General features: G+C 39.1%; 1 protein-coding gene across 33 annotated transcripts in view; it reads right to left on the reverse strand.

Annotated features, from left to right (window-relative positions):
* The window catches only part of LOC114138950 (protocadherin gamma-C5-like), a 238,954-nt gene that overhangs the window by 74,563 nt on the left and 141,169 nt on the right, over positions 1 to 23,222 (reverse strand). Inside the window, exon 1 of one of the 33 annotated variants that reach the window (XM_028008512.1) lies at positions 20,039 to 22,596. The exons of 28 other annotated variants lie outside the window; for them this stretch is intronic. In XM_028008512.1, coding sequence (XP_027864313.1) covers positions 20,039 to 22,420 — 2,382 coding nt within the window. In that variant the 5' untranslated portion in view covers positions 22,421 to 22,596. Of the gene's footprint in view, positions 1 to 87; positions 2,611 to 6,595; positions 9,157 to 10,557; positions 13,142 to 15,280; positions 17,836 to 20,038; positions 22,597 to 23,222 lie in introns of those variants that run through there. 4 more of the 33 variants (XM_028008501.1, XM_028008509.1, XM_028008490.1 and 1 more) reach the window with 4 other exon arrangements.

Genomic DNA, 23,222 nt, shown 5'->3' on the forward strand with positions numbered 1-23,222 from the left:
GTTTTTTTTTTAATTTATGTAAATATCACACGAAAAAGTGATGCCCACAATCAATAAATTGATTAAACATCAGGATGGTGGTCTAACCTCAATAGGAGAGTCGAGTTCATCCAGGAAGTTCTTCTCATTCTGTATCCGCTGTATCGTCCCTGCAGTACTGGAGTCCATTATCAAAAAGTTCTGACTACCAGCTCTGCCAAATTTACTGTCACTTTTTCTGGAGTCAGTCGTCCTGCACACCTCATAATTGTACACATGTGGCAGAGTTCCTGTTCCCAAAGTGTCTGAGTAACGAGGTGGATAATATGGAATCACAGGGAGGCTGGAGTGATACAGGATGCGAGACTGTCTCCATCTGTAGATCTTCACTGATATAATAACCACTAAACACGTGATGAAGAGGAAGGAAACCACAGCCAGAGCCAACACTAAGTAAAAAGTCAGGTTGTCATTGTATTCCTTATCGTGTGGAAAGTCACTGAACTCCGACAACACTTCAGGGAAGCTGTCCGCCACCGCCACGTTAACAATGACTGTAGCTGAACGAGAGGGCTGCCCGTTGTCCTCCACTATGACAGTCAGTCTTTGTTTCACAGCATCTTTATCAGTCACCTGACGGATAGTTCTTATTTCTCCATTCTGTAAGCCCACTTCAAACAGCGCTCTGTCTGTGGCTTTCTGTAGTTTATAGGAGAGCCAGGCATTCTGTCCAGAGTCCACATCCACAGCCACCACTTTAGTCACCAGGTAGCCCACATCTGCTGAACGAGGAACCATTTCAGCCACCATGGAGCCACCAGTCTGGACTGGATACAGAACCTGAGGTGGATTATCGTTCTGATCCTGGATCAGGATTTTCACAGTCACATTGCCGCTAAGTGGAGGAGAGCCTCCATCCTGCGCTTTGACGCAGAACTGGAAATCTTTGATCTGCTCATAGTCAAAAGAGCGAACTGCATGGATGACTCCACTATCAGCACTAACAGACACATAGGAGGAGACTGGCACCCCGTTAACAGAGGATTCCTCCAAAATGTAAGAAACACGAGCATTCTGGTTCCAATCAGCGTCTCTAGCTTTTACTGTAAATATAGAGAGACCTGGTGTGTTGTTTTCTACAATGTAGGCCTCATATGAGCTTCTCTCAAATACAGGTGCGTTGTCATTTACATCAGAGATCTGTAAGGTGAGAGTGACGCTGCTGGAGAGGGAGGGAACTCCTTCATCAGAGCAGGTCACTGTGATATTAAATTGGGCGGTTTCTTCTCTATCTAAAGCTACGCCTGTTTCTAGACTATAAAATCCGTTCTTTGAGTCCTTTATTTTGAAAGGAATCTCGTCATTAATTTTACAGTGCACCTCGCCATTTCTTTCGGAATCAGGATCATTTACGCTGAGCATGGCAATCACAGTATTCTCCGGCGCGTTTTCTAAAACAGATGCTGATTTTGAGAGTATTTTTAACTGGGGACTGTTGTCATTAATGTCAATCACATCAATAATAATCTTACTGGAATCAGAAAGCCCTCCGTTATCTGTCGCCTCGACGTCTATTTGTAAGACCTTCGCCTTTTCATAATCTATTTCTCCTGTCAAAATAACCTCCCCGGATTTTCTATCGATTTGGAAGAGCTCGGATAATCGTTGCTTGCTATTTGTAATTGTGTATGAAACCTGCCCGTTTAACCCTTCGTCTTTGTCTGAAGCTCTAACAGCAATAACACTTGTACCACGGGGAGAATTTTCCACTAATGTCGTCTTGTAGACGGATTTAGTGAAAACTGGCGCATTATCGTTTATGTCTAACACATTAACAGTTATCTGCATTGTACCAGACATCCGCGGCTCTCCGCCGTCCACAGCAGTCAGTAGTAAAGATATTTCTCTCTCTTTCTCTCGATCTAGAGGCTTCTGTAAAATCATTTCTACCTTTTTACTCCCATCCGCTTGACTTTCTAGTTTAAGAGCAAAATTGGTTGTTGGTTCAAGCAAATAGCTTTGAAGTCCGTTCACGCCAATGTCAGCATCCAAAGCTTTTTCCAAGACAAATTTAGACCCAATAAAGGCCGACTCGCTGATTTCAAAACGTTTCGTAGTCGTCGCAAAACTGGGCACATTATCGTTAATGTCGGTAATCTCTACAGTTATTCGAAACAGCTCCATCGGATTTTCCAATATCATCTGTAAATGCAAAGCACAGGGAGTCATGTCTCCACACAATGCCTCTCTGTCGATTCTCTCTTTGATAAGGAGGACACCCCTGTCTCTGCTTAGCTCGATGTATTCTCCACTGTCCCCCGAATAAAGGTGAGCATTGCCCGACTTCAGCCTTTTCAATTCTAAACCTAAATCCTGAGCAATGTTACAGACTAATGAACCTTTCACCATTTCCTCAGGAATAGGATAGCTGACCTGCCCCGAAACCACGTCCACGCAAAAAACGCAGAAGAATAGCAGCACTTCTCCTCTCATTGCGTAACCGGGATATTCCGAATCGAAATCCAGATGGAAAAAGGCGGAAAACGTTAAAAGGGTATTAAATATCCGTCCAAAAATGACGAGGAGTTTTAAGCATGAGCGAGGATAGATCCGTTAAACCAACTGCAGGCGATTCGGGTCTTTTTATTGTCTAGGACATCACATGTAAAGGGGAGGAATATTTACAAGTCCTATCTAAGACTGCCACATACTGGCCAACAGCGGCGATTCCGTTAAATGCTTTGAAAAAGAAAAGATACGCAAGACGAGCAGAATGACTAATATTGCTCAATAAGCACTGAAATAAATAAATAAAAATTAAAAATGAAAATAAAAAATATAATAAAAAACTATATAATAATATTATTATTATTATTATTATTATTATTATTATTAATATAAATAATATAATATTATTTATTAATATTATTAATAAATAATAATAGAATAATAAAATTATAATAAAATAATAATAATATTAATAATATATTATATATTAATATATAATACACATTGTATATTAATAATATATAATATTATATATTATAATATATAATGCAATATTATATATTATAATATGTATTATAATATATAATAATAATAATAATAATAATAATAATAATAATAATAATAATAATAATAATAATTCTTCTTATTATTATTTTTATTATTATTTCACTGTAAATAATGCATCTCTTTATAAGAACTAGTGTCATCCACCCTTTATTATGATATAGTCATTATTATTGATTTAATGTTGATATCATTTTTTACTGATTCAACCAAATGGAAAAAATTGTATTACTAATATGATACATGTATAGTTCCCTAATAATTTTCCATTAACGGTGAGCATAAATAATCTTTGCTTTTATTGTTAAAATAAATAACAGAAACACAGAACCCGAGAAAAAAAACATTGTACAATATAGAGAGACAGTGGTAGAATTTTCAAAAAATAACACAAAACCATATTTAAATAAGATAAAAAAAAATATCAAAATCAGAAGTATAATATTTTGAGTATTAAAAAAATGTAGTATTCATCAATTATATTGATGTCTAACCTCTAGTGGAGAGTCTGGTTCATCCAGGATGTTCTTCTCACTGTGGATCCGCTGCATCGTCCCTGTCGAACTGGGGTCCATTATCAACAGGTTTTGATTGACAGCTTGGCCAAACTTATTGTCACTTTTTCTGGAATCAGTCGTCCTGCACACCTCGTAATTATACACATGTGGCAGAGTTCCTGTTCCCATAGTGTCTGAGTAACGAGGTGGATAATATGGAATCACAGGGAGGCTGGAGTGATACAGGATGCGAGACTGTCTCCATCTGTAGATCTTCACTGATATAATAACCACTAAACACGTGATGAAGAGGAAGGAAACCACAGCCAGAGCCAACACTAAGTAAAAAGTCAGGTTGTCATTATATTCCTTATCGTGTGGAAATTCACTGAACTCCGACAACACTTCAGGGAAGCTGTCCGCCACCGCCACGTTAACAATGACTGTAGCTGAACGAGAGGGCTGCCCGTTGTCCTCCACTATGACAGTCAGTCTTTGTTTCACAGCATCTTTATCAGTCACCTGACGGATAGTTCTTATTTCTCCATTCTGTAAGCCCACTTCAAACAGTGCTCTGTCTGTGGCTTTCTGTAGTTTATAGGAGAGCCAGGCATTCTGTCCAGAGTCCACATCCACAGCCACCACTTTAGTCACCAGGTAGCCCACATCTGCTGAACGAGGAACCATTTCAGCCACCATGGAGCCACCAGTCTGGACTGGGTACAGAACCTGAGGTGGATTATCATTCTGATCCTGGATTATCATTTTCACAGTCACATTGCTGCTCAGTGGAGGAGAGCCTCCATCTTGCGCTTTAATGCAGAACTTGAAATCTTTGATCTGCTCATAGTCAAAAGCTCGCACTGCATGGATGACTCCACTATCAGCACTAACAGATACATATGAGGAGACTGGCACTCCATTAACAGCAGAGTCCATCAGAATGTAAGAAACACGTGCATTCTGGTTCCAGTCAGCGTCTGTATCTTTTACTGTGAATACAGACACACCTGGTGTGTTGTTTTCTACAATATAGGCCTCATATGAGCTTCTCTCAAAGACAGGTGCATTGTCATTCACGTCAGAGATCTGTAGGGTGAGAGTGACGCTACTGGAGAGGGAGGGAACTCCTTCATCAGAGCAGGTCACTGTGACATCATAATTGGGAGAAACTTCTCTATCTAAATCTACTTCCGTAACTAATCTATAAAACCCATTTAAAGTCGTCTCTATTTTAAAGGGAACATTATCCTGTATATAACACCCAACTTTTCCGCTACTCTCTGAGTCTGGATCACTTATACTTAACATTGCAATTACAGTATTTTTTCGTGCGTCCTCCATTAGATTATCTGTCTTCGAGGCAATATTTATTTGGGGGAAATTGTCATTTTCATCGATAACATCTACTATTAATTTTGTGGAATCTGACAAACCACCACTATCAACCACCTCAATATCCATTTGATAAATGGCTGACTTTTCATAATCTATTTCACCAGTCAGTGTAATTTCACCAGTTTTAGGGTTAATATTAAACATCTCAGTCAATGATGTTTGCCTGGAGATATGAGATACGACAATTCCTGATTTGAACCAATATCTTTATCGGACGCTTTTACGGTGGTTACACTGACTCCCTTTGGGGAATTTTCTGATATTTTAGCTCTGTACAGTGGTTTATCAAATATTGGAGCGTTGTCATTTGCATCTAAAACAGTGACGAATATCTGCATTGTCCCTGACATCTGCGGCTCTCCGCCATCTGTAGCTGTCAGCAGCAGTGTCATAGATTCCTGCTGTTCTCTGTCTAGCGGCTTCTGTAAAACCATCTCAACCTTTTTGCTTCCATCTGCTTGGTTTTGTAGCTTTAAAACGAAGTTATCCGTCGGAGAAAGTGTATATTCTTGCAGTCCATTCATCCCAATGTCAGAATCCATCGCTTTCTCTAATATAAATTTCGAGCCTATGGCTGCAGACTCGCTGATTTCAAAGCGCTTTTCCGCGCGTGTGAAACTAGGTGAGTTGTCATTTATGTCGGTAATCTCGACTGTGACGCGAAACAATTCCATAGGATTTTCTAAAATAAGCTGAAAATGCAAAGCACAAGGCGTCGTCTCCCCGCACAAAGCCTCTCTGTCTATCTGCTCTTGAACAACGAGGACTCCCCTCTCTTTATTTAGACGAATATATTCCATACTACCCCCTGTATATACACGAGCGTTACCTGATTTCAGCCTTTTCAAATTCAAACCCAAATCGTGAGCTATGTTTCCTAATACCGAACCTTTGGGCATTTCCTCGGGAATGATGTAACTGACCTGTCCAAGCGCGTAGCTCACACAGAGCACGGAAAGAAAAGAAAGTACTTGCCGTTTCATTGTTCTGTCAAACCTGGTTCCTTTCTAAAAAAAAACACACACAAAAAACACCGATCTTTCTAAAAGAGTCCATGCAAAGAAAGCATAGTAGTCGTTCCACTCTGCAAATTAAACAGAAAATGCGCATTCATAAGCAAAAATCTCTCCTTCCCCGTGATTATAGCGAACATGAACTGCTCGTGTCGTCTATTAAAACGCTAGGAAACGAAGGCGTAATGCAACACAAGGAGACGAGGAGGAGAGAGAGAGAGGGAGACACTATAAAAATACAACCTTTCAAACAGCGACCCTTAGAGTTGAAAATATTAATTGCAGAAATAAGAGGCAGACAACTTTCTTTTTCAGAGTCCGATTAACCAAAAATGATACTCAAAATCAGCTTGACTGAATCATTTTTAAAATTTTAACATTTGTTTTATATTTTGTTGCAGAGACAACCCACGCTGCAAACTATGTCACTGCAGAAGGCATCTGCAGCAGTAGATTGATGTATTAAAAAAGTTACGCAATGAAGCATCATTCCTCTATCCAGGGTACTGAACAACAAAATGTGTTACATTTGAAAAGGAGAAAAGTCAAACAAAACCTCGCGGCTTAATGGTCCGCAATCAAAGCTGTAAATGATGAAATACATTAGGAATAACAAGCAACTTAAAAGTTTCTAACCTCTAGAGGAGAGTCGAGCTCATCCAGGATGTTCTTCTCACTCTGTATCCGCTGCATCGTCCCTGCAGTACTGGAGTCCATTATCAACAAGTTGGGATTACCAGCTCCGCCAAATTTAGTATCACTTTTTCTGGAGTCAGTCGTCCTGCACACCTCGTAATTATACACGTGTGGCAGAGTTCCTGTTCCCAAAGTGTCTGAGTAACGAGGTGGATAATATGGAATCACAGGGAGGCTGGAGTGATACAGGATGCGAGACTGTCTCCATCTGTAGATCTTCACTGATATAATGACCACTAAACACGTGATGAAGAGGAAGGAAACCACAGCCAGAGCCAACACTAAGTAAAAAGTCAGGTTGTCATTGTATTCCTTATCGTGTGGAAATTCACTGAACTCCGACAACACTTCAGGGAAGCTGTCCGCCACCGCCACGTTAACAATGACTGTAGCTGAACGAGAGGGCTGCCCGTTGTCCTCCACTATGACAGTCAGTCTTTGTTTCACAGCATCTTTATCAGTCACCTGACGGATAGTTCTTATTTCTCCATTCTGTAAGCCCACTTCAAACAGCGCTCTGTCTGTGGCTTTCTGTAGTTTATAGGAGAGCCAGGCATTCTGTCCAGAGTCCACATCCACAGCCACCACTTTAGTCACCAGGTAGCCCACATCTGCTGAACGAGGAACCATTTCAGCCACCATGGAGCCACCAGTCTGGACTGGATACAGAACCTGGGGTGGATTATCGTTCTGATCCTGGATTATCATTTTCACAGTCACATTGCTGCTGAGTGGAGGAGAGCCTCCATCCTGCGCTTTAATGCAGAACTGGAAATCTTTGATCTGCTCGTAGTCAAAAGAGCGAACTGCATGGATGACTCCACTATCAGCACTAACAGATACATATGAAGAGACTGGCACTCCATTAACAGAGGATTCCTCCAGGATATACGAAACACGAGCATTCTGGTTCCAGTCAGCATCTGTAGCTTTAACTGTGAATATAGACACACCTGGTGTGTTGTTTTCTACAATGTAGGCCTCATATGAGCTCCTCTCAAATACAGGTGGGTTGTCATTGACATCAGAGATCTGTAAGTTGAGAGTGACACTGCTGGAGAGGGAGGGAACTCCTTCATCAGAGCAGGTCACTGTAATAACATACTCTGAGTGATTTTCTCTGTCTAATTCGCTGTCTGTCACCAAACTATAGAAATTATTTGCTAATGATTTCAAACTGAAAGGCAGATTCTCATCAATGTAGCACTTTACATTTCCGTTTTGTTCCGAGTCTTTGTCTTCGATGTTTATCATTGTGACAACTGTATTTAGTTTCGCGTCCTCTGAAATAATGGTGGACTTTGACATTATATGTATTTCTGGTACATTATCGTTTCTGTCTTGTATGTCAATAATAATTTTGCAAGAATCCGTGAGTCCTCCTTCATCAGTAGCAAGTAAATCTATTTGATAACTTCTCGACTCTTCAAAATCTGTCTTTCCGATTAAAGTTACTTCGCCGTTTTCCTGGTTCACCTTAAACGTTTTTCTCACGTCATCTAATGTGTTTCTAATTGAATATCTTATTTTACTGTTAGATCCCTCGTCTGCATCTGAAGCTGTAACTGCAGTGACAATTGTTCCCTGAGGCGAATTTTCAATAACGCTAGCCCTATATAGCTGTTGTGTAAAAACTGGAGCATTATCATTGACATCTAGCACTGTAATAACAACCAGCATCGTACCTGACATCTGTGGCTCTCCTCCATCTACAGCTGTTAGCACCAGATTTATCTTTTCCTGTTTTTCTCTGTCTAAAGGCTTCTGCAACACCATCTCCAAGTTTTTATTGCCGTCAGGATTATTGTGAAGCTTTAAAGCAAAATTCTGTGTTGGCTTTAAAGTGTAGCTTTTGAGGTCATTAATTCCAACATCAAGATCGACAGCTCTCTCCAGAGCAAATTTAGCTCCAGTAACAGCCGATTCACTTATCCTGAAATCAATTTCATCCTTTTCAAATTTCGGCGCATTGTCATTTATATCTGTTATTTGGACGGTGACGCTATAAAATTCCATCGGATTTTCCAAAATAATCTGGAACTGCAGAGCGCACGGCGTCGTCTTTTTACAGAGCGCCTCTCTGTCAATTTTTTCTTTAACAAGGAGGACCCCTGTTTCTCTGTTGAGCTCGAAATACGCGTCGCTGTCTCGAGTAAAAATCCGTGCTTTACCCGAAGTTAGACGTTTAATTTGCAGACCTAAATCATGAGCTAAGTTCCCGATCAAAGATCCTTTGGCCATTTCCTCCGGTACAGTGTAGGACACCTGCCCGAGCACAAAGGCGAGGGAGAGGACGAATATGAACAGCGTTACTTGCCTCGTCATTGTTCTGTCCGAGTAATATTCCATTGAGAAATTCTGATGGTAATACTCTTGGCGATGATGTTGATGTAAATTCAGCTCATAACCATTGTTTCAAAACCAGCAACATTCACGCAGCAACGATGATCCGAAAACGGTTTCAAAAAGTCTAAAAGGCTTTAGAGATCCTTTCACGTCGTGTTCTTGCTTCATTATGTCGACGGTGCGGAGGAGAAGCTGCCACAAACCCACTGTTTGTTAGACACTGTGGTCGACAGCGGCCCTAAGAGTTCAAATGGAAAAACTACACAGATATAAAATGGAGATGCGTCTGGCAAAGAAGAAGCAATAATAATAATAATAATAATAATAATAATAATAATAATGTATTATTATTTTTATTATTAATATAATATATTACTGGTATTATTATAATATTATGTTATATATTATAACATAATATATCATTATTATTATTATTAATATAATAAAATATAATATAATATAACACAATATTAATATTATTAATAATAATAATAATAATAATTTATTATTATTATTATTATTATTATTATTATTATTATTATCTTTATTATTTTTATTATTATTACAGCAGAAAAACCTTAAAATAGCTAATCCAAACCGGTGCATGTCAAGTCGCAGAATGCTTTAAGTCATTAATACAACAATATCCTTAGACCATAGAGCAGGTTTTATAAAGAAAAAAAAGAACTAAAAAGGAAATGTATATTAAAGGATCTGATAACTCAAAATGATAGTAAACACGTGTATGTGGTTTAATGAGACATGGAATCAAGCCCCAATCCTCGAAAGGTGACGTAATGCAACTTTTACATGCTTATCTACATCAACATACCAGAATGCAATTATTAGATCTTAAACAAGAATGAAAAAGTATCTGCCTGCTTCCGTAGTAGCTGACCCATATAATTTACGTGTGTTGAATCGGGGACACATCTAAATGTTGCAGGACATCAACCTTCGAAGATGGTTTCGCTGTCCATTGTGCTGAAATGACAGAGTCCACAATACTAATAGATAATGCAGTCAAGCACGACCATGCATTGCCACTAGCAAACTAAAACAAAAGTTCACCATTTTGAGGAAAAAATTTAATTTTTCAAGACTAATCAATCATATTAAACAAACTAAAGATATAACAAGACAACTTTTTCTAAAAGGTTATGGGATAAAAAATATATTAGTCAAGAAATATTTTTATCTGGATTTATGTGCTACAAAAATCATCACATTTTGTCAAATACCCCATAGCTTTATGCATACAAGTCAAAAACAAAACTATGTAGTAAAATAGTAACTAGCGTTAAATCATTTAGTGCTTTAACAGAGCCATAAGACAATAAAGCTCTTCACATGAGATTCAGTCATAGGAAACAACAAATGCTCAACAAAAAATGCAAACAGACAATTTTAAATTTAAATATTTCAACTTTAAAAAAGCAGCTGCAATGAATAAAACAGCTATGAAGTTTCCTGGTTCTCTTACAAATACACACAATGCCTCTATGCTAGAATTAAAAATAGGTAAAACAGAATAGAAAGAGTTGGAGCCTTCTAACCTCTAGAGGAGAGTCGGGTTCATCCAAGATGCTCTTCTCACTTTGTATCCGCTGCATCGTCCCTGTAGAACTGGGATCCATTAGCAACACATTCTGACTACCAGCTACACCAAATTTAGTGTCGCTTTTTCTGGAGTCAGTCGTCCTGCACACCTCGTAATTGTACACGTGTGGCAGAGTTCCTGTTCCCATAGTATCAGAGTAACGAGGTGGATAATATGGAATCACAGGGAGGCTGGAGTGATACAGGATGCGAGACTGTCTCCATCTGTAGATCTTCACTGATATAATAACCACTAAACACGTGATGAAGAGGAAGGAAACCACAGCCAGAGCCAACACTAAGTAAAAAGTCAGGTTGTCATTATATTCCTTATCATGTGGAAATTCACTGAACTCCGACAACACTTCAGGGAAGCTGTCCGCCACCGCCACGTTAACAATGACTGTAGCTGAACGAGAGGGCTGCCCGTTGTCCTCCACTATGACAGTCAGTCTTTGTTTCACAGCATCTTTATCAGTCACCTGACGGATAGTTCTTATTTCTCCATTCTGTAAGCCCACTTCAAACAGCGCTTTGTCTGTGGCTTTCTGTAGTTTATAGGAGAGCCAGGCATTCTGTCCAGAGTCCACATCCACAGCCACCACTTTAGTCACCAGGTAGCCCACATCTGCTGAACGAGGAACCATTTCAGCCACCATGGAGCCGCCAGTCTGGACTGGATACAGAACCTGAGGTGGATTATCGTTCTGATCCTGGATCAGGATTTTCACTGTCACGTTGCTGCTCAGTGGAGGAGAGCCTCCATCCTGCGCTTTAACGCAGAACTTGAAATCTTTGATCTGCTCGTAGTCAAAAAAGCGAACTGCAAGAATGACTCCACTATCAGCACTGACTGACAGATATGAGGAGACTGGCACTCCGTTAACAGAGGATTCCTCCAGGATGTAAGAAACGCGAGAATTCTGGTTCCAGTCAGCGTCTGTAGCTTTAACTGTAAATATAGAAAGTCCTGGTGTGTTGTTTTCTACAATGTTGGCCTCATATGAGCTTCTCTCAAATACAGGTGCGTTGTCATTTACATCAGAGATCTGTAATGTAAGAGTGACGCTGCTAGAGAGGGAGGGAACTCCTTCATCAGAGCAGGTCACTGTGATGTTAAACTCCTCTTTTGTTTCTCTGTCTAATTCGCTGTCTGTCACTAAACTGTAGAAATCATTCGCTGATGATTTTAAACTGAAAGGCGTATGCTCATTTACGAAGCATTTTACTTTTCCATTTTGCCCTGAGTCTTTGTCCTCGATGCTTATCACTGTTACTACTGTATTTAGTTTCACGTCCTCTGAAATAAGAGTAGACTTTGACATGATTTTAATTTGTGGGTTGTTATCATTTGTGTCTTGTATATCGACAAATAATTTGCAAGAATCTGTGAGACCACCTTCATCACTGGCAAGTAAATGTATCTGATAACTTCTTGACTCTTCAAAATCCGTATTTCCAATTAAAATCACTTCACCGCTTTCCTGGTTGACTTCAAATATATTTTTGACATCATCGAAGGTGTTTGTAATTGTATATGTAATCTTACTGTTAAAACCTTCGTCTGCGTCTGAAGCTTTAACTGTTGCAACAACTGTTCCCTTTGCTGAATTTTCAGTAACAGTAGCTTTGTATATCTGTTGTGTGAAAACAGGAGCATTATCGTTAACGTCTAGCACTGTAATAACAATCTGCATCGTTCCTGACATCTGCAGCTCTCCTCCGTCAACAGCTGTTAACACCAGTTTCATATTTTGCTGTTTTTCTCGGTCTAATGGCTTCTGTAACACCATCTCTACATTTTTATTCCCATCGGGGTTGTTGTGTAGTTTTAACTCAAAATTCTCTGTCGGTTTTAAAGTGTAGCTTTTGAGGTCATTAATTCCGACATCAAGATCGACCGCTCTTTCTAAAACAAATTTAGCCCCGATCACTGCCGACTCACTAATCTTGAATTTCTTTTCTCGCTTCTCAAAAGATGGCGCATTGTCGTTAATGTCTGTGATCTGGATCGTAACGCTGTAAAATTCAATTGGATTTTCTAAAATAATCTGAAAATGTAAAGAACAAGGCGTCGTCTTTTTGCAAAGGGTTTCTCTGTCGATTCTCTCCTTCACAAGGATGGCTCCCGTTTCTCTGTTTAGCTCGACGTACTCGTCGCTGTCTCGGGTGAAGATTCGCGCTTTGCCTGATGTCAGGCGTTTGATTTGCAAGCCTAAATCGTGCGCTATGTTTCCTATTAAAGATCCTTTGGCCATTTCCTCCGGAATAGAGTAAGAAACCTGCCCGAACACAAAGCCGAGAGAGAGGACAAAGATAGTCACCGTTACTTGCCTCCTCATTGTTCTATCCGTGTATTGTTCCACTGAAAAACTCTTTGGTTAAAAATCGAGTATTTTGTCTCCGTTTAAGGCGCAGTCAATCTTTCAAACCAAGCACAATCCACGCAAAAGCACGTAGGTCGTCAGTCTGATATTTCTTTCCCCATTTTTTTTTTCTTTTAAATATCTGCTGCGGTCCTTTCCCGTCGTGCTCCTTCTTCATTATGTGAACGATAGAAAGGAGGTCCTGCTGCAAATCTACTGTTCAAAACACACTATGGTCAACAGCGGCCCTGTGAGTTCAAAATGAAAAACTGCAGATTAAATTGAGATTTATATGTCGAAAAAAATAATTAAAAATGAAATAAGTAAAATAAATAAAAAAATAAATAATAATCATAATCATCATATAATATTTTAAGAAAAACTATGCACAAAAAGAGGGTCTTTTGAATTGTTATCGCTGTAACCCGGCAAATGTTTTTAAAGCTTTTGTTTTAAAATAGCAGAATAACAAATAAGCTCACAACCAATGTTCCCTCTAATTTTTCATGTGTCTGGGCATACACACAGGCTCCCTGAGTAAACTGACGACCACTGTGAGCAACATCAGCTGTGCGCACTATGGCCACACACCTGTATTACACCTGATATAAATCTGGGATCATAGAAAGTTACATGGCTTATTAAAATAATCAGAATACAGCAGCAACTTCCATTAGTTTGCTTTTAATATAAGTATTGCTTTTATTAAAATAATAAAAACAAAAACATTGCTGTTCATGAGATGCATATTATGTTATATATAAGAGTCCTGCTTTGGCCATGGTGAGAAATGAGACAATTTCACCTTTCAGACATAACTTTTTGTTCACATTAAAACATTCACATTCTGCACAATGAAATGTTTTCTCTAGCTTGTGATAGTGTATAAATTCTTGTAAGTCTTTGTCTTAAAATATTTAATTACAGTTTTTTTCAAGTCTGTCTTTCTCACTTCTCCAGTGGTAGTCCAACTTCCATTCAGTCCACATTTGTCCCTCTGAAAACTTGCTTGCTACTTTGGCTTCGCTGCATGTTTTGCAGAGTAAACTTTCTCACTCGAAAAAGAAAAAGTCTCACCCAGTTTCACTACTTGTTCTTCTTTTTGCACAAGCTCCGACAGCCATTCCATCTTAAAAGAAACGCATTTCTGTTTTGCTTTGGCTTGATGAGTGGATGTCCCACTGCCCACTGTTCGCTTAGCCATGATAGGGTGGTAGCTTTAGCGTCTCTTAACACCGCCGTACTTTTCCTACCCAGCAAATCTGCACGGTGCCACAGCGCAAAGCACGTACACACAATAGCATGCAATGATTGGCTACGTAGCGTAAGTGAGCCGTATCGTATCATTGGCTGGACACCTGTGACTCACCGAGTTAGATCGTTATACGTTATTGGTCCATAGTTAAAACTGATGTCTGAGCTCAATGTATAGTTTACGTTGGATTTTATTTTATGCGCTGCATAGATTTTATTGTGCGCTGAGAATGTGCGAGCAGTGCACGATTGCGCAAGCGCGCAGATTAGAGGGAACATTGCTCACAACTCTATTAGTTTGAATGAATGATCAAATATATGATCGTACCTGATAGTCAATCTAGTTTTTTAACTTTATGAGAAAGCACCATCAAAAGTTTTAAAAGAATGCTGTAGTAAACGCCGCTGTCCATTGTCCTGAAATTGAGAATATGCCTCCATACCCACACGACCTAATCGGTTATCTCGAGCTGATTGTATTCAGACGAATTCAGTTTGACATCAAAAAAATTATTTTCATTAAAATAAAGCAAGACTGACGTTTGGCAGAACAAGCCAGCGCTATTCACGTTGATAGGTAAGCCCATGTTTTACTAAAAATGCCCTACCCTATGCTTTACCCAACTATTAATAATAAAAAAAGGGAAAACGGTTCCACAAAATTAACAAAATAGAAACTTGACGTTGACTAGCATGGAATTAATAATGACTAAAAGACGTAAGAGAAAAAGCAAAAGAGGACATTTGCATTTGACTTAAAAAGTATCTATGTGCTATGAGACAAAGTAAGAACAAACAATGTTTCACTTTTTAATCCTCTTCAAATAATTGTTAAATAAAGCTTTTTTTTTGTTTTGATACCAAAGAAGAAGAATTCAATTAAAGAGGTAAATGATTTTCATTTAATCTATAAATGTTAATGTGTGAAAAACAGCGTGTAGTGTAAAGAGTTTTGGGGTCCTCTAGATAAAGTGCTACATAAGTACAGGGCATTTACAATATAAATATATGGAAGGGATATAAAGCATAAGACGGATCAAATAAATCAAAGTATTCCAACCTCTAGAGGAAAGTCGGGTTCATCCAGGATGCTCTTCTCATTCTGTATCCGCTGCATCGTAGAACCCGGGTCCATTATCAACAAATTCTGATTAGCAGCTCCTCCGAACTTAATGTCACTTTTTCTGGAGTCAGTCGTTCTGCACACCTCGTAATTGTACACGTGTGGCAGAGTTCCTGTTCCCAAAGTGTCTGAGTAACGAGGTGGATAATATGGAATCACAGGGAGGCTGGAGTGATACAGGATGCGAGACTGTCTCCATCTGTAGATCTTCACTGATATAATAACCACTAAACACGTGATGAAGAGGAAGGAAACCACAGCCAGAGCCAACACTAAGTAAAAAGTCAGGTTGTCATTATATTCCTTATCGTGTGGAAATTCACTGAACTCCGACAACACTTCAGGGAAGCTGTCCGCCACCGCCACGTTAACAATGACTGTAGCTGAACGAGAGGGCTGCCCGTTGTCCTCCACTATGACAGTCAGTCTTTGTTTCACAGCATCTTTATCAGTCACCTGACGGATAGTTCTTATTTCTCCATTCTGTAAGCCCACTTCAAACAGTGCTCTGTCTGTGGCTTTCTGTAGTTTATAGGAGAGCCAGGCATTCTGTCCAGAGTCCACATCCACAGCCACCACTTTAGTCACCAGGTAGCCCACATCTGCTGAACGAGGAACCATTTCAGCCACCATGGAGCCACCAGTCTGGACTGGGTACAGAACCTGAGGTGGATTATCGTTCTGATCCTGGATCAGAATTTTGATAGTGACGTTGCTACTGAGTGGAGGAGAGCCTCCATCTTGCGCTTTGACAATAAACTGAAAATCTTTGATCTGCTCGTAATCAAAAGAGCGAACTGCATGGATGACTCCACTATCAGCACTAACAGATACATATGAAGAGACTGGCACTCCGTTAACAGAGGATTCCTCCAGGATATAAGAAACACGAGCATTCTGGTTCCAGTCAGCGTCTGTGGCTTTCACTGTAAATATAGACACACCTGGTGTGTTGTTTTCTACTATGTAGGCCTCATATGAGCTCCTCTCAAAGGCAGGTGTGTTATCATTTACATCAGAGATCTCCAAGGTTAGAGTAATGCCAGTGGAGAGAGAGGGTACTCCTTTGTCAGAGCAGGTCACTGTGATGTTATAACTAGAGGCCATCTCTCTGTCTAACTCACTGTCTGTCACTAAACTATAAAATTTCTTTGAAGTTGCTTTTATCAAAAACGGCATGTTTTCCTCAATGCTACACTCAACATTCCCGTTTTCCCCAGAGTCAGCGTCTTGGACATTAATTATCGTAACCACCGTACCTGGTTTGGAATTTTCTGTTACCGATTTTGTTTTAGACATAACATTTATAGAAGGTTCATTATCGTTTGTATCGGTAACTTCAACAATAATCTTACACGAATCTGTCAGGCCCCCGTCGTCGCCAGCTTGTACGTGTATTTCATAGCGCTGCGTCTTTTCGTAATCTAAGCTTCCAATTAAAGATACAACGCCGCTTTCTTCCGCTACTTGGAATAAATTTGGCACGTCATCTAGTGTGTTTGTTATCGAATACACCACTTTTCCATTCGAACCTTCATCTGCATCTACTGCACGAACTGTACTCAGAATAGTTCCTCTCGGAGCAGTTTCCATAACAGTAACTTTATAGGTTTCTTGCGTAAAAACGGGAGCGTTGTCATTTACATCTAACACGACAATTTCCACCCGCATTGTTCCTGACAGCTGAGGCTCTCCGCCATCACTGGCAGTAAGAGTTAATGCGATGTGATCTTGCGCCTCTCTATCCAGCGGCTTTTGCAAAACCATCTCCACCTTTTTGCTGCCATCTTGTTGGCTGTTGAGCTTTAAAATGAAATTATCCGTTGGTTTAAGTGAGTAACTCTGCAGCCCGTTCACCCCCACATCTAGATCCATCGCTCTCTCTAATACAAATTTTGCTCCAATCACAGCCGACTCGCTGATCCTAAATTTCATCTCTTCCTTCTTAAACGTGGGCACATTGTCGTTTATGTCATTAATTTCGACATTAACGGAATAAAATTCAATCGGGTCTTCGAGCGTAATTTGCAGATGTAAAGCACAAGGCGTTGTCTGTCCGCACAGCGTCTCTCTGTCGATTCTTTCTTTGACTACCAGGAGACCTCTGTCTGTGTTTAGCTCGATGTATTCTGCTTTATCTTCTGTATATATTCTGGCTCTACCGGACTTCAGTCTCTTCACGTCCAACCCTAAATCATGAGCTATGTTACCAACTAGGGAGCCTTTTGACATTTCCTCTGGAATAGAGTAAGTGGCCTGCCCTGCTACACAATCGAGCGCAAAAATCACGACAAACAACAGTACTTGCCATCTCATTGTTCTCTCCAACATGGTATCCTCGTTAAATCCTAAAAAAATAATGTTTCTTAATTCCAAAACGTGAAGTTTCCCCAAATATAAGATCGTCCAGCAGAGAATGTTGTAATTTTTATATTTTTGTTCCCAAATATATGCAGAAAGTGCAGCGAGATGATTGCTGTCCCTTTTGTTGAACGCTTGTGGTCTATCTGAATAAATCTTTCGCTGTTCAGGACATCAAAACGAGGAAAGAAATCTCTGCATGAGCCAACAGCGGCCCTGAGAGTACAAATTCGTGCACTGCAGACATCCAGTCTTTGCAGGAGCAGACCGTATGTGAAACTACAATTCACCTTAAACTGTTAAGATAAAAAATACTACACGCACTTAGTAATACCGGTCATCATATTAATAAAAGGGCATTTAATCGAATCCAACTTTTAAAAAGGTTAAATTCATATTACAGCATATCATTTCCTTGGAACTATAATTATTTTTATTTTTTAATTATTGTCCGTTTACCATTTAACGCTACGTATAAGGGGTTGAGGTACATTAAGCACGTTGTAGAAAATATAATACCTCGCGAAAATTTAATTAAAAAGAAAAAGAGATCTTGAGGTAGTTAATACAGTTAAGTGTTCATCTTGCATATGAATTAGAAATAGTGAAAAAGTACAATTATTTAGTTAATTCTGGCATTTTTTAGATAGTATACAGACACGTAATGTATCAAAAATTACCCAGTCCGTCAGTCACGGCAAGTTAATACAAGCAGTTTGAAATAACTAAACTATTTAAGAATAAATAATCCAAAATAGGTGTGGATATAAACACCAAATTGATCATTTGGTAAATAGATTATTTTTTTAAAAAAGAACATCTTTATAAAAAAAAAGAAAAATAGGGGAAAAATATCTTAGTGATTGCCTTAAAATCGAAAGGTGTAAAACAAATCACATGGCTACTTTTTTCAGCCGTAAAATATAGACTCCAAGTTCACGCAACTGAAAATAAAAAGAACAGAGTTTTTAAAGCAAGGACTTGTAGTAGCACACACTAGCTTGACAAAAATGATGAAAAGATTTTTTTTTTGTCAGGTTGTAAACTTCTCAGAACTGTCTTTTTTGTTGGTGCTTATAATTTTAATAACCTCTTTAGAGATTTATCAATGAGAAACTAAGACTAGTTATTGTTATGCCATGTTTTTTTTTTTTTTTACTAACAAAGACAGAGGTCTCTGCAGTGGTCAGCACTGAGAAATTCTTGCCTTACAGCAAGAAGATTCTGTATTCAACTTCTGCTTCAGGGTATTTATGCATAGAGTTCATCTGTTCTTCTCCATGAATATGTGGAGATTCCCTGGGTTTACCCAGTGTGTTGGGGTGTGCATGACTGTCGCCTAATGATCACTGGACATAAGAAACCCCACAACTTTGCAAAGACAAGCATGTACCGGAAATAGATGGATAAAGACAGATTAAGATTTTAAAACAAAGGAACAGTTGATTCAAATGCCCCAGGTAGAACAGTAAGCTACACTTAAGATAGAATACTTAAAAATAATCTTTAGTATGACTAGCTTAAAAGGTCAAGCTAAATTGTGTTTGTTAAAAAGCCATATTTAGCACTGAGTTTTAGAATAAATGAGAGCTTATGAACACAGTTTGCTAGTAAGAAGAAGAAATTAAAGATGCTGATAAAACAAGGTGTCCAAAAAACAAGTCAGCATAATAAAGGAAATGATTAATGGTCATACAGTGTGTATGTAAGCATAAAATATGACAAAAAGGCAGACAATTCAAGCACATGCCTTGGCTAGAAATCTGAATATTTTTAACATCTTGTCAAATATAAAAAGATATCAACACAGAACGTTGAGCTCCCAGAAATGATTAGACCACATGTTGTTAGGCCTTGGCTGTTTTTATAGTAATTTAAAGTGGAAAAATGTTGTCATTTTATATCTTACATCTATATTTGCCTACTTATTAAAGCTGACTTTTTCAAACAAATATGGTGTGAATTTCACTTGGAGCTGTAGTCTTAAAAGCAATTTTTAAATAGTGAACAGCAAATTCTTATGAAAATTAAGGTATCAACACATTGTAGAGGATACTGATCATTAAAATTACTAGACATATTTACACAACAGAAATGTTTAGACAATCATTTGCCCCAACAAAACGTATCCAAAATTGCACTTAGGATAAAAGTCCATTACACTGCTGAAAACGAGCTATTAACAAAGTAATTCAGGGGGAGAAAGCATGTTACCGTTACAAAAAAATTTAGTTTAATGCAAACTTTGAATGAAAGTGGTTGTAAAACTATAACATGCAGATGGCAACTGGATTTTGATAATAACATTTCCAAGTAATGTGATAATGCTCTAACCTCTAGAGGAGAGTCAGGTTCATCCAGGATGATCTTCTCACTCTGTATCCGCTGCATCGTCCCTGCAGTACTGGAGTCCATTATCAACAAGTTGTGACTACCAGCTCCGCCAAATTTACTATCACTTTTTCTGGAGTCAGTCGTCCTGCACACCTCGTAATTGTACACATGTGGCAGAGTTCCTGTTCCCAAAGTGTCTGAGTAACGAGGTGGATAATATGGAATCACAGGGAGGCTGGAGTGATACAGGATGCGAGACTGTCTCCATCTGTAGATCTTCACTGATATAATAACCACTAAACACGTGATGAAGAGGAAGGAAACCACAGCCAGAGCCAACACTAAGTAAAAAGTCAGGTTGTCATTGTATTCCTTATCGTGTGGAAATTCACTGAACTCCGACAACACTTCAGGGAAGCTGTCCGCCACCGCCACGTTAACAATGACTGTAGCTGAACGAGAGGGCTGCCCGTTGTCCTCCACTATGACAGTCAGTCTTTGTTTCACAGCATCTTTATCAGTCACCTGACGGATAGTTCTTATTTCTCCATTCTGTAAGCCCACTTCAAACAGCGCTCTGTCTGTGGCTTTCTGTAGTTTATAGGAGAGCCAGGCATTCTGTCCAGAGTCCACATCCACAGCCACCACTTTAGTCACCAGGTAGCCCACATCTGCTGAACGAGGCACCATTTCAGCCACCATGGAGCCACCAGTCTGGACTGGATACAGAACCTGAGGAGGATTATCGTTCTGGTCCCGGATCAGGATTTTTATAGTTACATTGCTGCTCAGTGGAGGAGAGCCTCCATCCTGCGCCTTTATGTGAAAATAGAAATCTTTGATCTGCTCGTAGTCAAAAGAGCGAACTGCATGGATGACTCCACTATCAGCACTGACCGACACATATGATGATATTGGTACTCCATTTACAGACGTATCCTCCAGGATGTAAGAAACACGGGCATTGTGGTTCCAATCAGCGTCTGTAGCTTTAACAGTAAATATAGACACACCTGGTGTGTTGTTTTCTACAATGTAGGCGTCATATGAGTTCCTTTCAAAGGCAGGTGCGTTGTCATTTACATCAGAGATCTGTAAGGTGAGAGAGACGCTGCTGGAGAGGGAGGGGATTCCTCCATCAGAGCATGTTACCATGATATTGTACTCAGAGACTGTCTCTCTGTCTAATTCACTATCTGTTATGAGGGTATAAAAGCCATTTGATGAAGTTTTAATAGCAAATGGTATATTTTCATTTATTCTGCAATTTACACGACCATTGTTACTTGAATCTGGGTCAGTAACGCTAAACATCACTATGACCGTATTATAAGGAGAGTCTTCTAGAATAAAGTCAGATTTTGACATGATACTTATAACAGGGTCATTGTCATTTACGTCAATAACATCAACAATAATTTTACTGGAGTCAGAAAGACCACCGCTGTCTGTAGCTACAATATCAATTTGGTAATTTTTTGCTCTTTCAAAGTCAATCTCCCCCACTAAAATTACATCACCATTTTCTTTTATTTGAAAAGTATCAGATAAACTATCAATAGAAGTCGATAATGCATACGAATTTTTTCCGTTGATTCCCTTATCTGCATCAGAAGCACTGACTGTCGTCAGTGTGGTTCCTTTCTGAGAATTTTCTGCTATAGTTGCTTTGTACACTGACTGCGTAAAAACAGGAGGATTGTCATTTACATCGAGAACAGTCACATAAATTTTCACTGTACCCGACATTTGCGGTTCTCCCCCATCTACAGCTTTTAGCAATAATGAAATCTCTTCCTCTTTCTCTCTGTCTAAAGGCTTATGTAAAATCATCTCAACCTTTTTATTTCCATCCGCCTCATTTTCTACCTTCAACACAAAATTATCTGTAGGTTTTAAGCTGTAATTCTTTACACCATTTCTGCCGATGTCTAAATCAACTGCTTTTTCTAGGACAAATTTAGAGCCCGTCACCGCAGATTCGCTGATTTCAAAGCGCTTCTCGCCGTGTTTAAAGCTGGGACTGTTGTCGTTGATGTCGGTAATCTCGACTGTTATCCGAAAAAGCTCCATGGGTTTTTCTAAAATGACCTGCAAATGCAAAGCACAAGGCGTCGTCTGTCTGCAGAGCAACTCTCTGTCGATCTTTTCTTTCACCAGAAGGACTCCTCTTTCTCTGCTCAGCTCGATGTATTCCGCACTTTCGCCCGCAAAGATGCGCGCTTTACCCGACTGTAATCTTTTCACATCCAAACCCAAATCTATTGCTATGTTTCCCACCACAGATCCCTTTGGCATTTCTTCAGGAACAGAGTAGCTGATCTGACCTAGAGCTGAACAGACGCAGCAAAGCAAGATGGAAAACAGTACTTGCCGTTCCATTGTTCTGTCCGATGCTTTGCACTCCCGTTCAAAAAAATAGATTCAATCTCAATTTACACAAAGAAATAGAGCCAATAGAACGTGGAAGGAACGATAAAACAAAACCCATTCAAATCCGGATGATAGGAAGAACTTGCAACAAAACAGTCAACAAACGATCTGTGAGTTTTACGAAGCAGCGCTCTTCTCTCAATTTCCTCTCTAAAATAATGACATGGCACGGGAGGTTTGCTTTAAACCTTTTCAACAACTGCAAAAAAATTGACCAACAGCGGCCCACAGAGTTGACAGAGCAAAACTGCAAGAGTTGTTAGGTAAATATAAAATGACTTCTGTAAAGATATCACCAAACCGCAATAAAAAAAATAAAAATAATTCAAAATGAATAACGGGTAATACAATTCACCAAAGGGAACCAAAAATACATAATTACTGAAAATAAAAATAAAAAAAACATTCCCAAAGTAAAGAAACAAATGTAATAGAGTATTAAGACACAAGGAGAGAGAGAGAGAAAACTGCAGGAGTTTAGGTGATTATTAGCACTTCTGTCCAGGGTGCTGAAATTTAGCATGCCTCTAAGCTTTTCTTTAACAAGTCTTATAATGACTACAAATTAAATTAACTTAAACCAAACATTTTAAAGTACAATAAATAACCTTGAAACACTTGAAAACTAGAAAGAGATAAAAGGATAAGCCTCGGTAAATTATCAATAAAATGTTATTGCTTTGGAACTACGCAAAAAAAAGAAGAAACAAAAAATTAAAATTCAAACAAACGTGCAGAAATTCAAAAGACT

Source organism: Xiphophorus couchianus, chromosome 23 (genome assembly GCF_001444195.1).
Source record: "Xiphophorus couchianus chromosome 23, X_couchianus-1.0, whole genome shotgun sequence".
Taxonomy (NCBI): domain Eukaryota; kingdom Metazoa; phylum Chordata; class Actinopteri; order Cyprinodontiformes; family Poeciliidae; genus Xiphophorus; species Xiphophorus couchianus.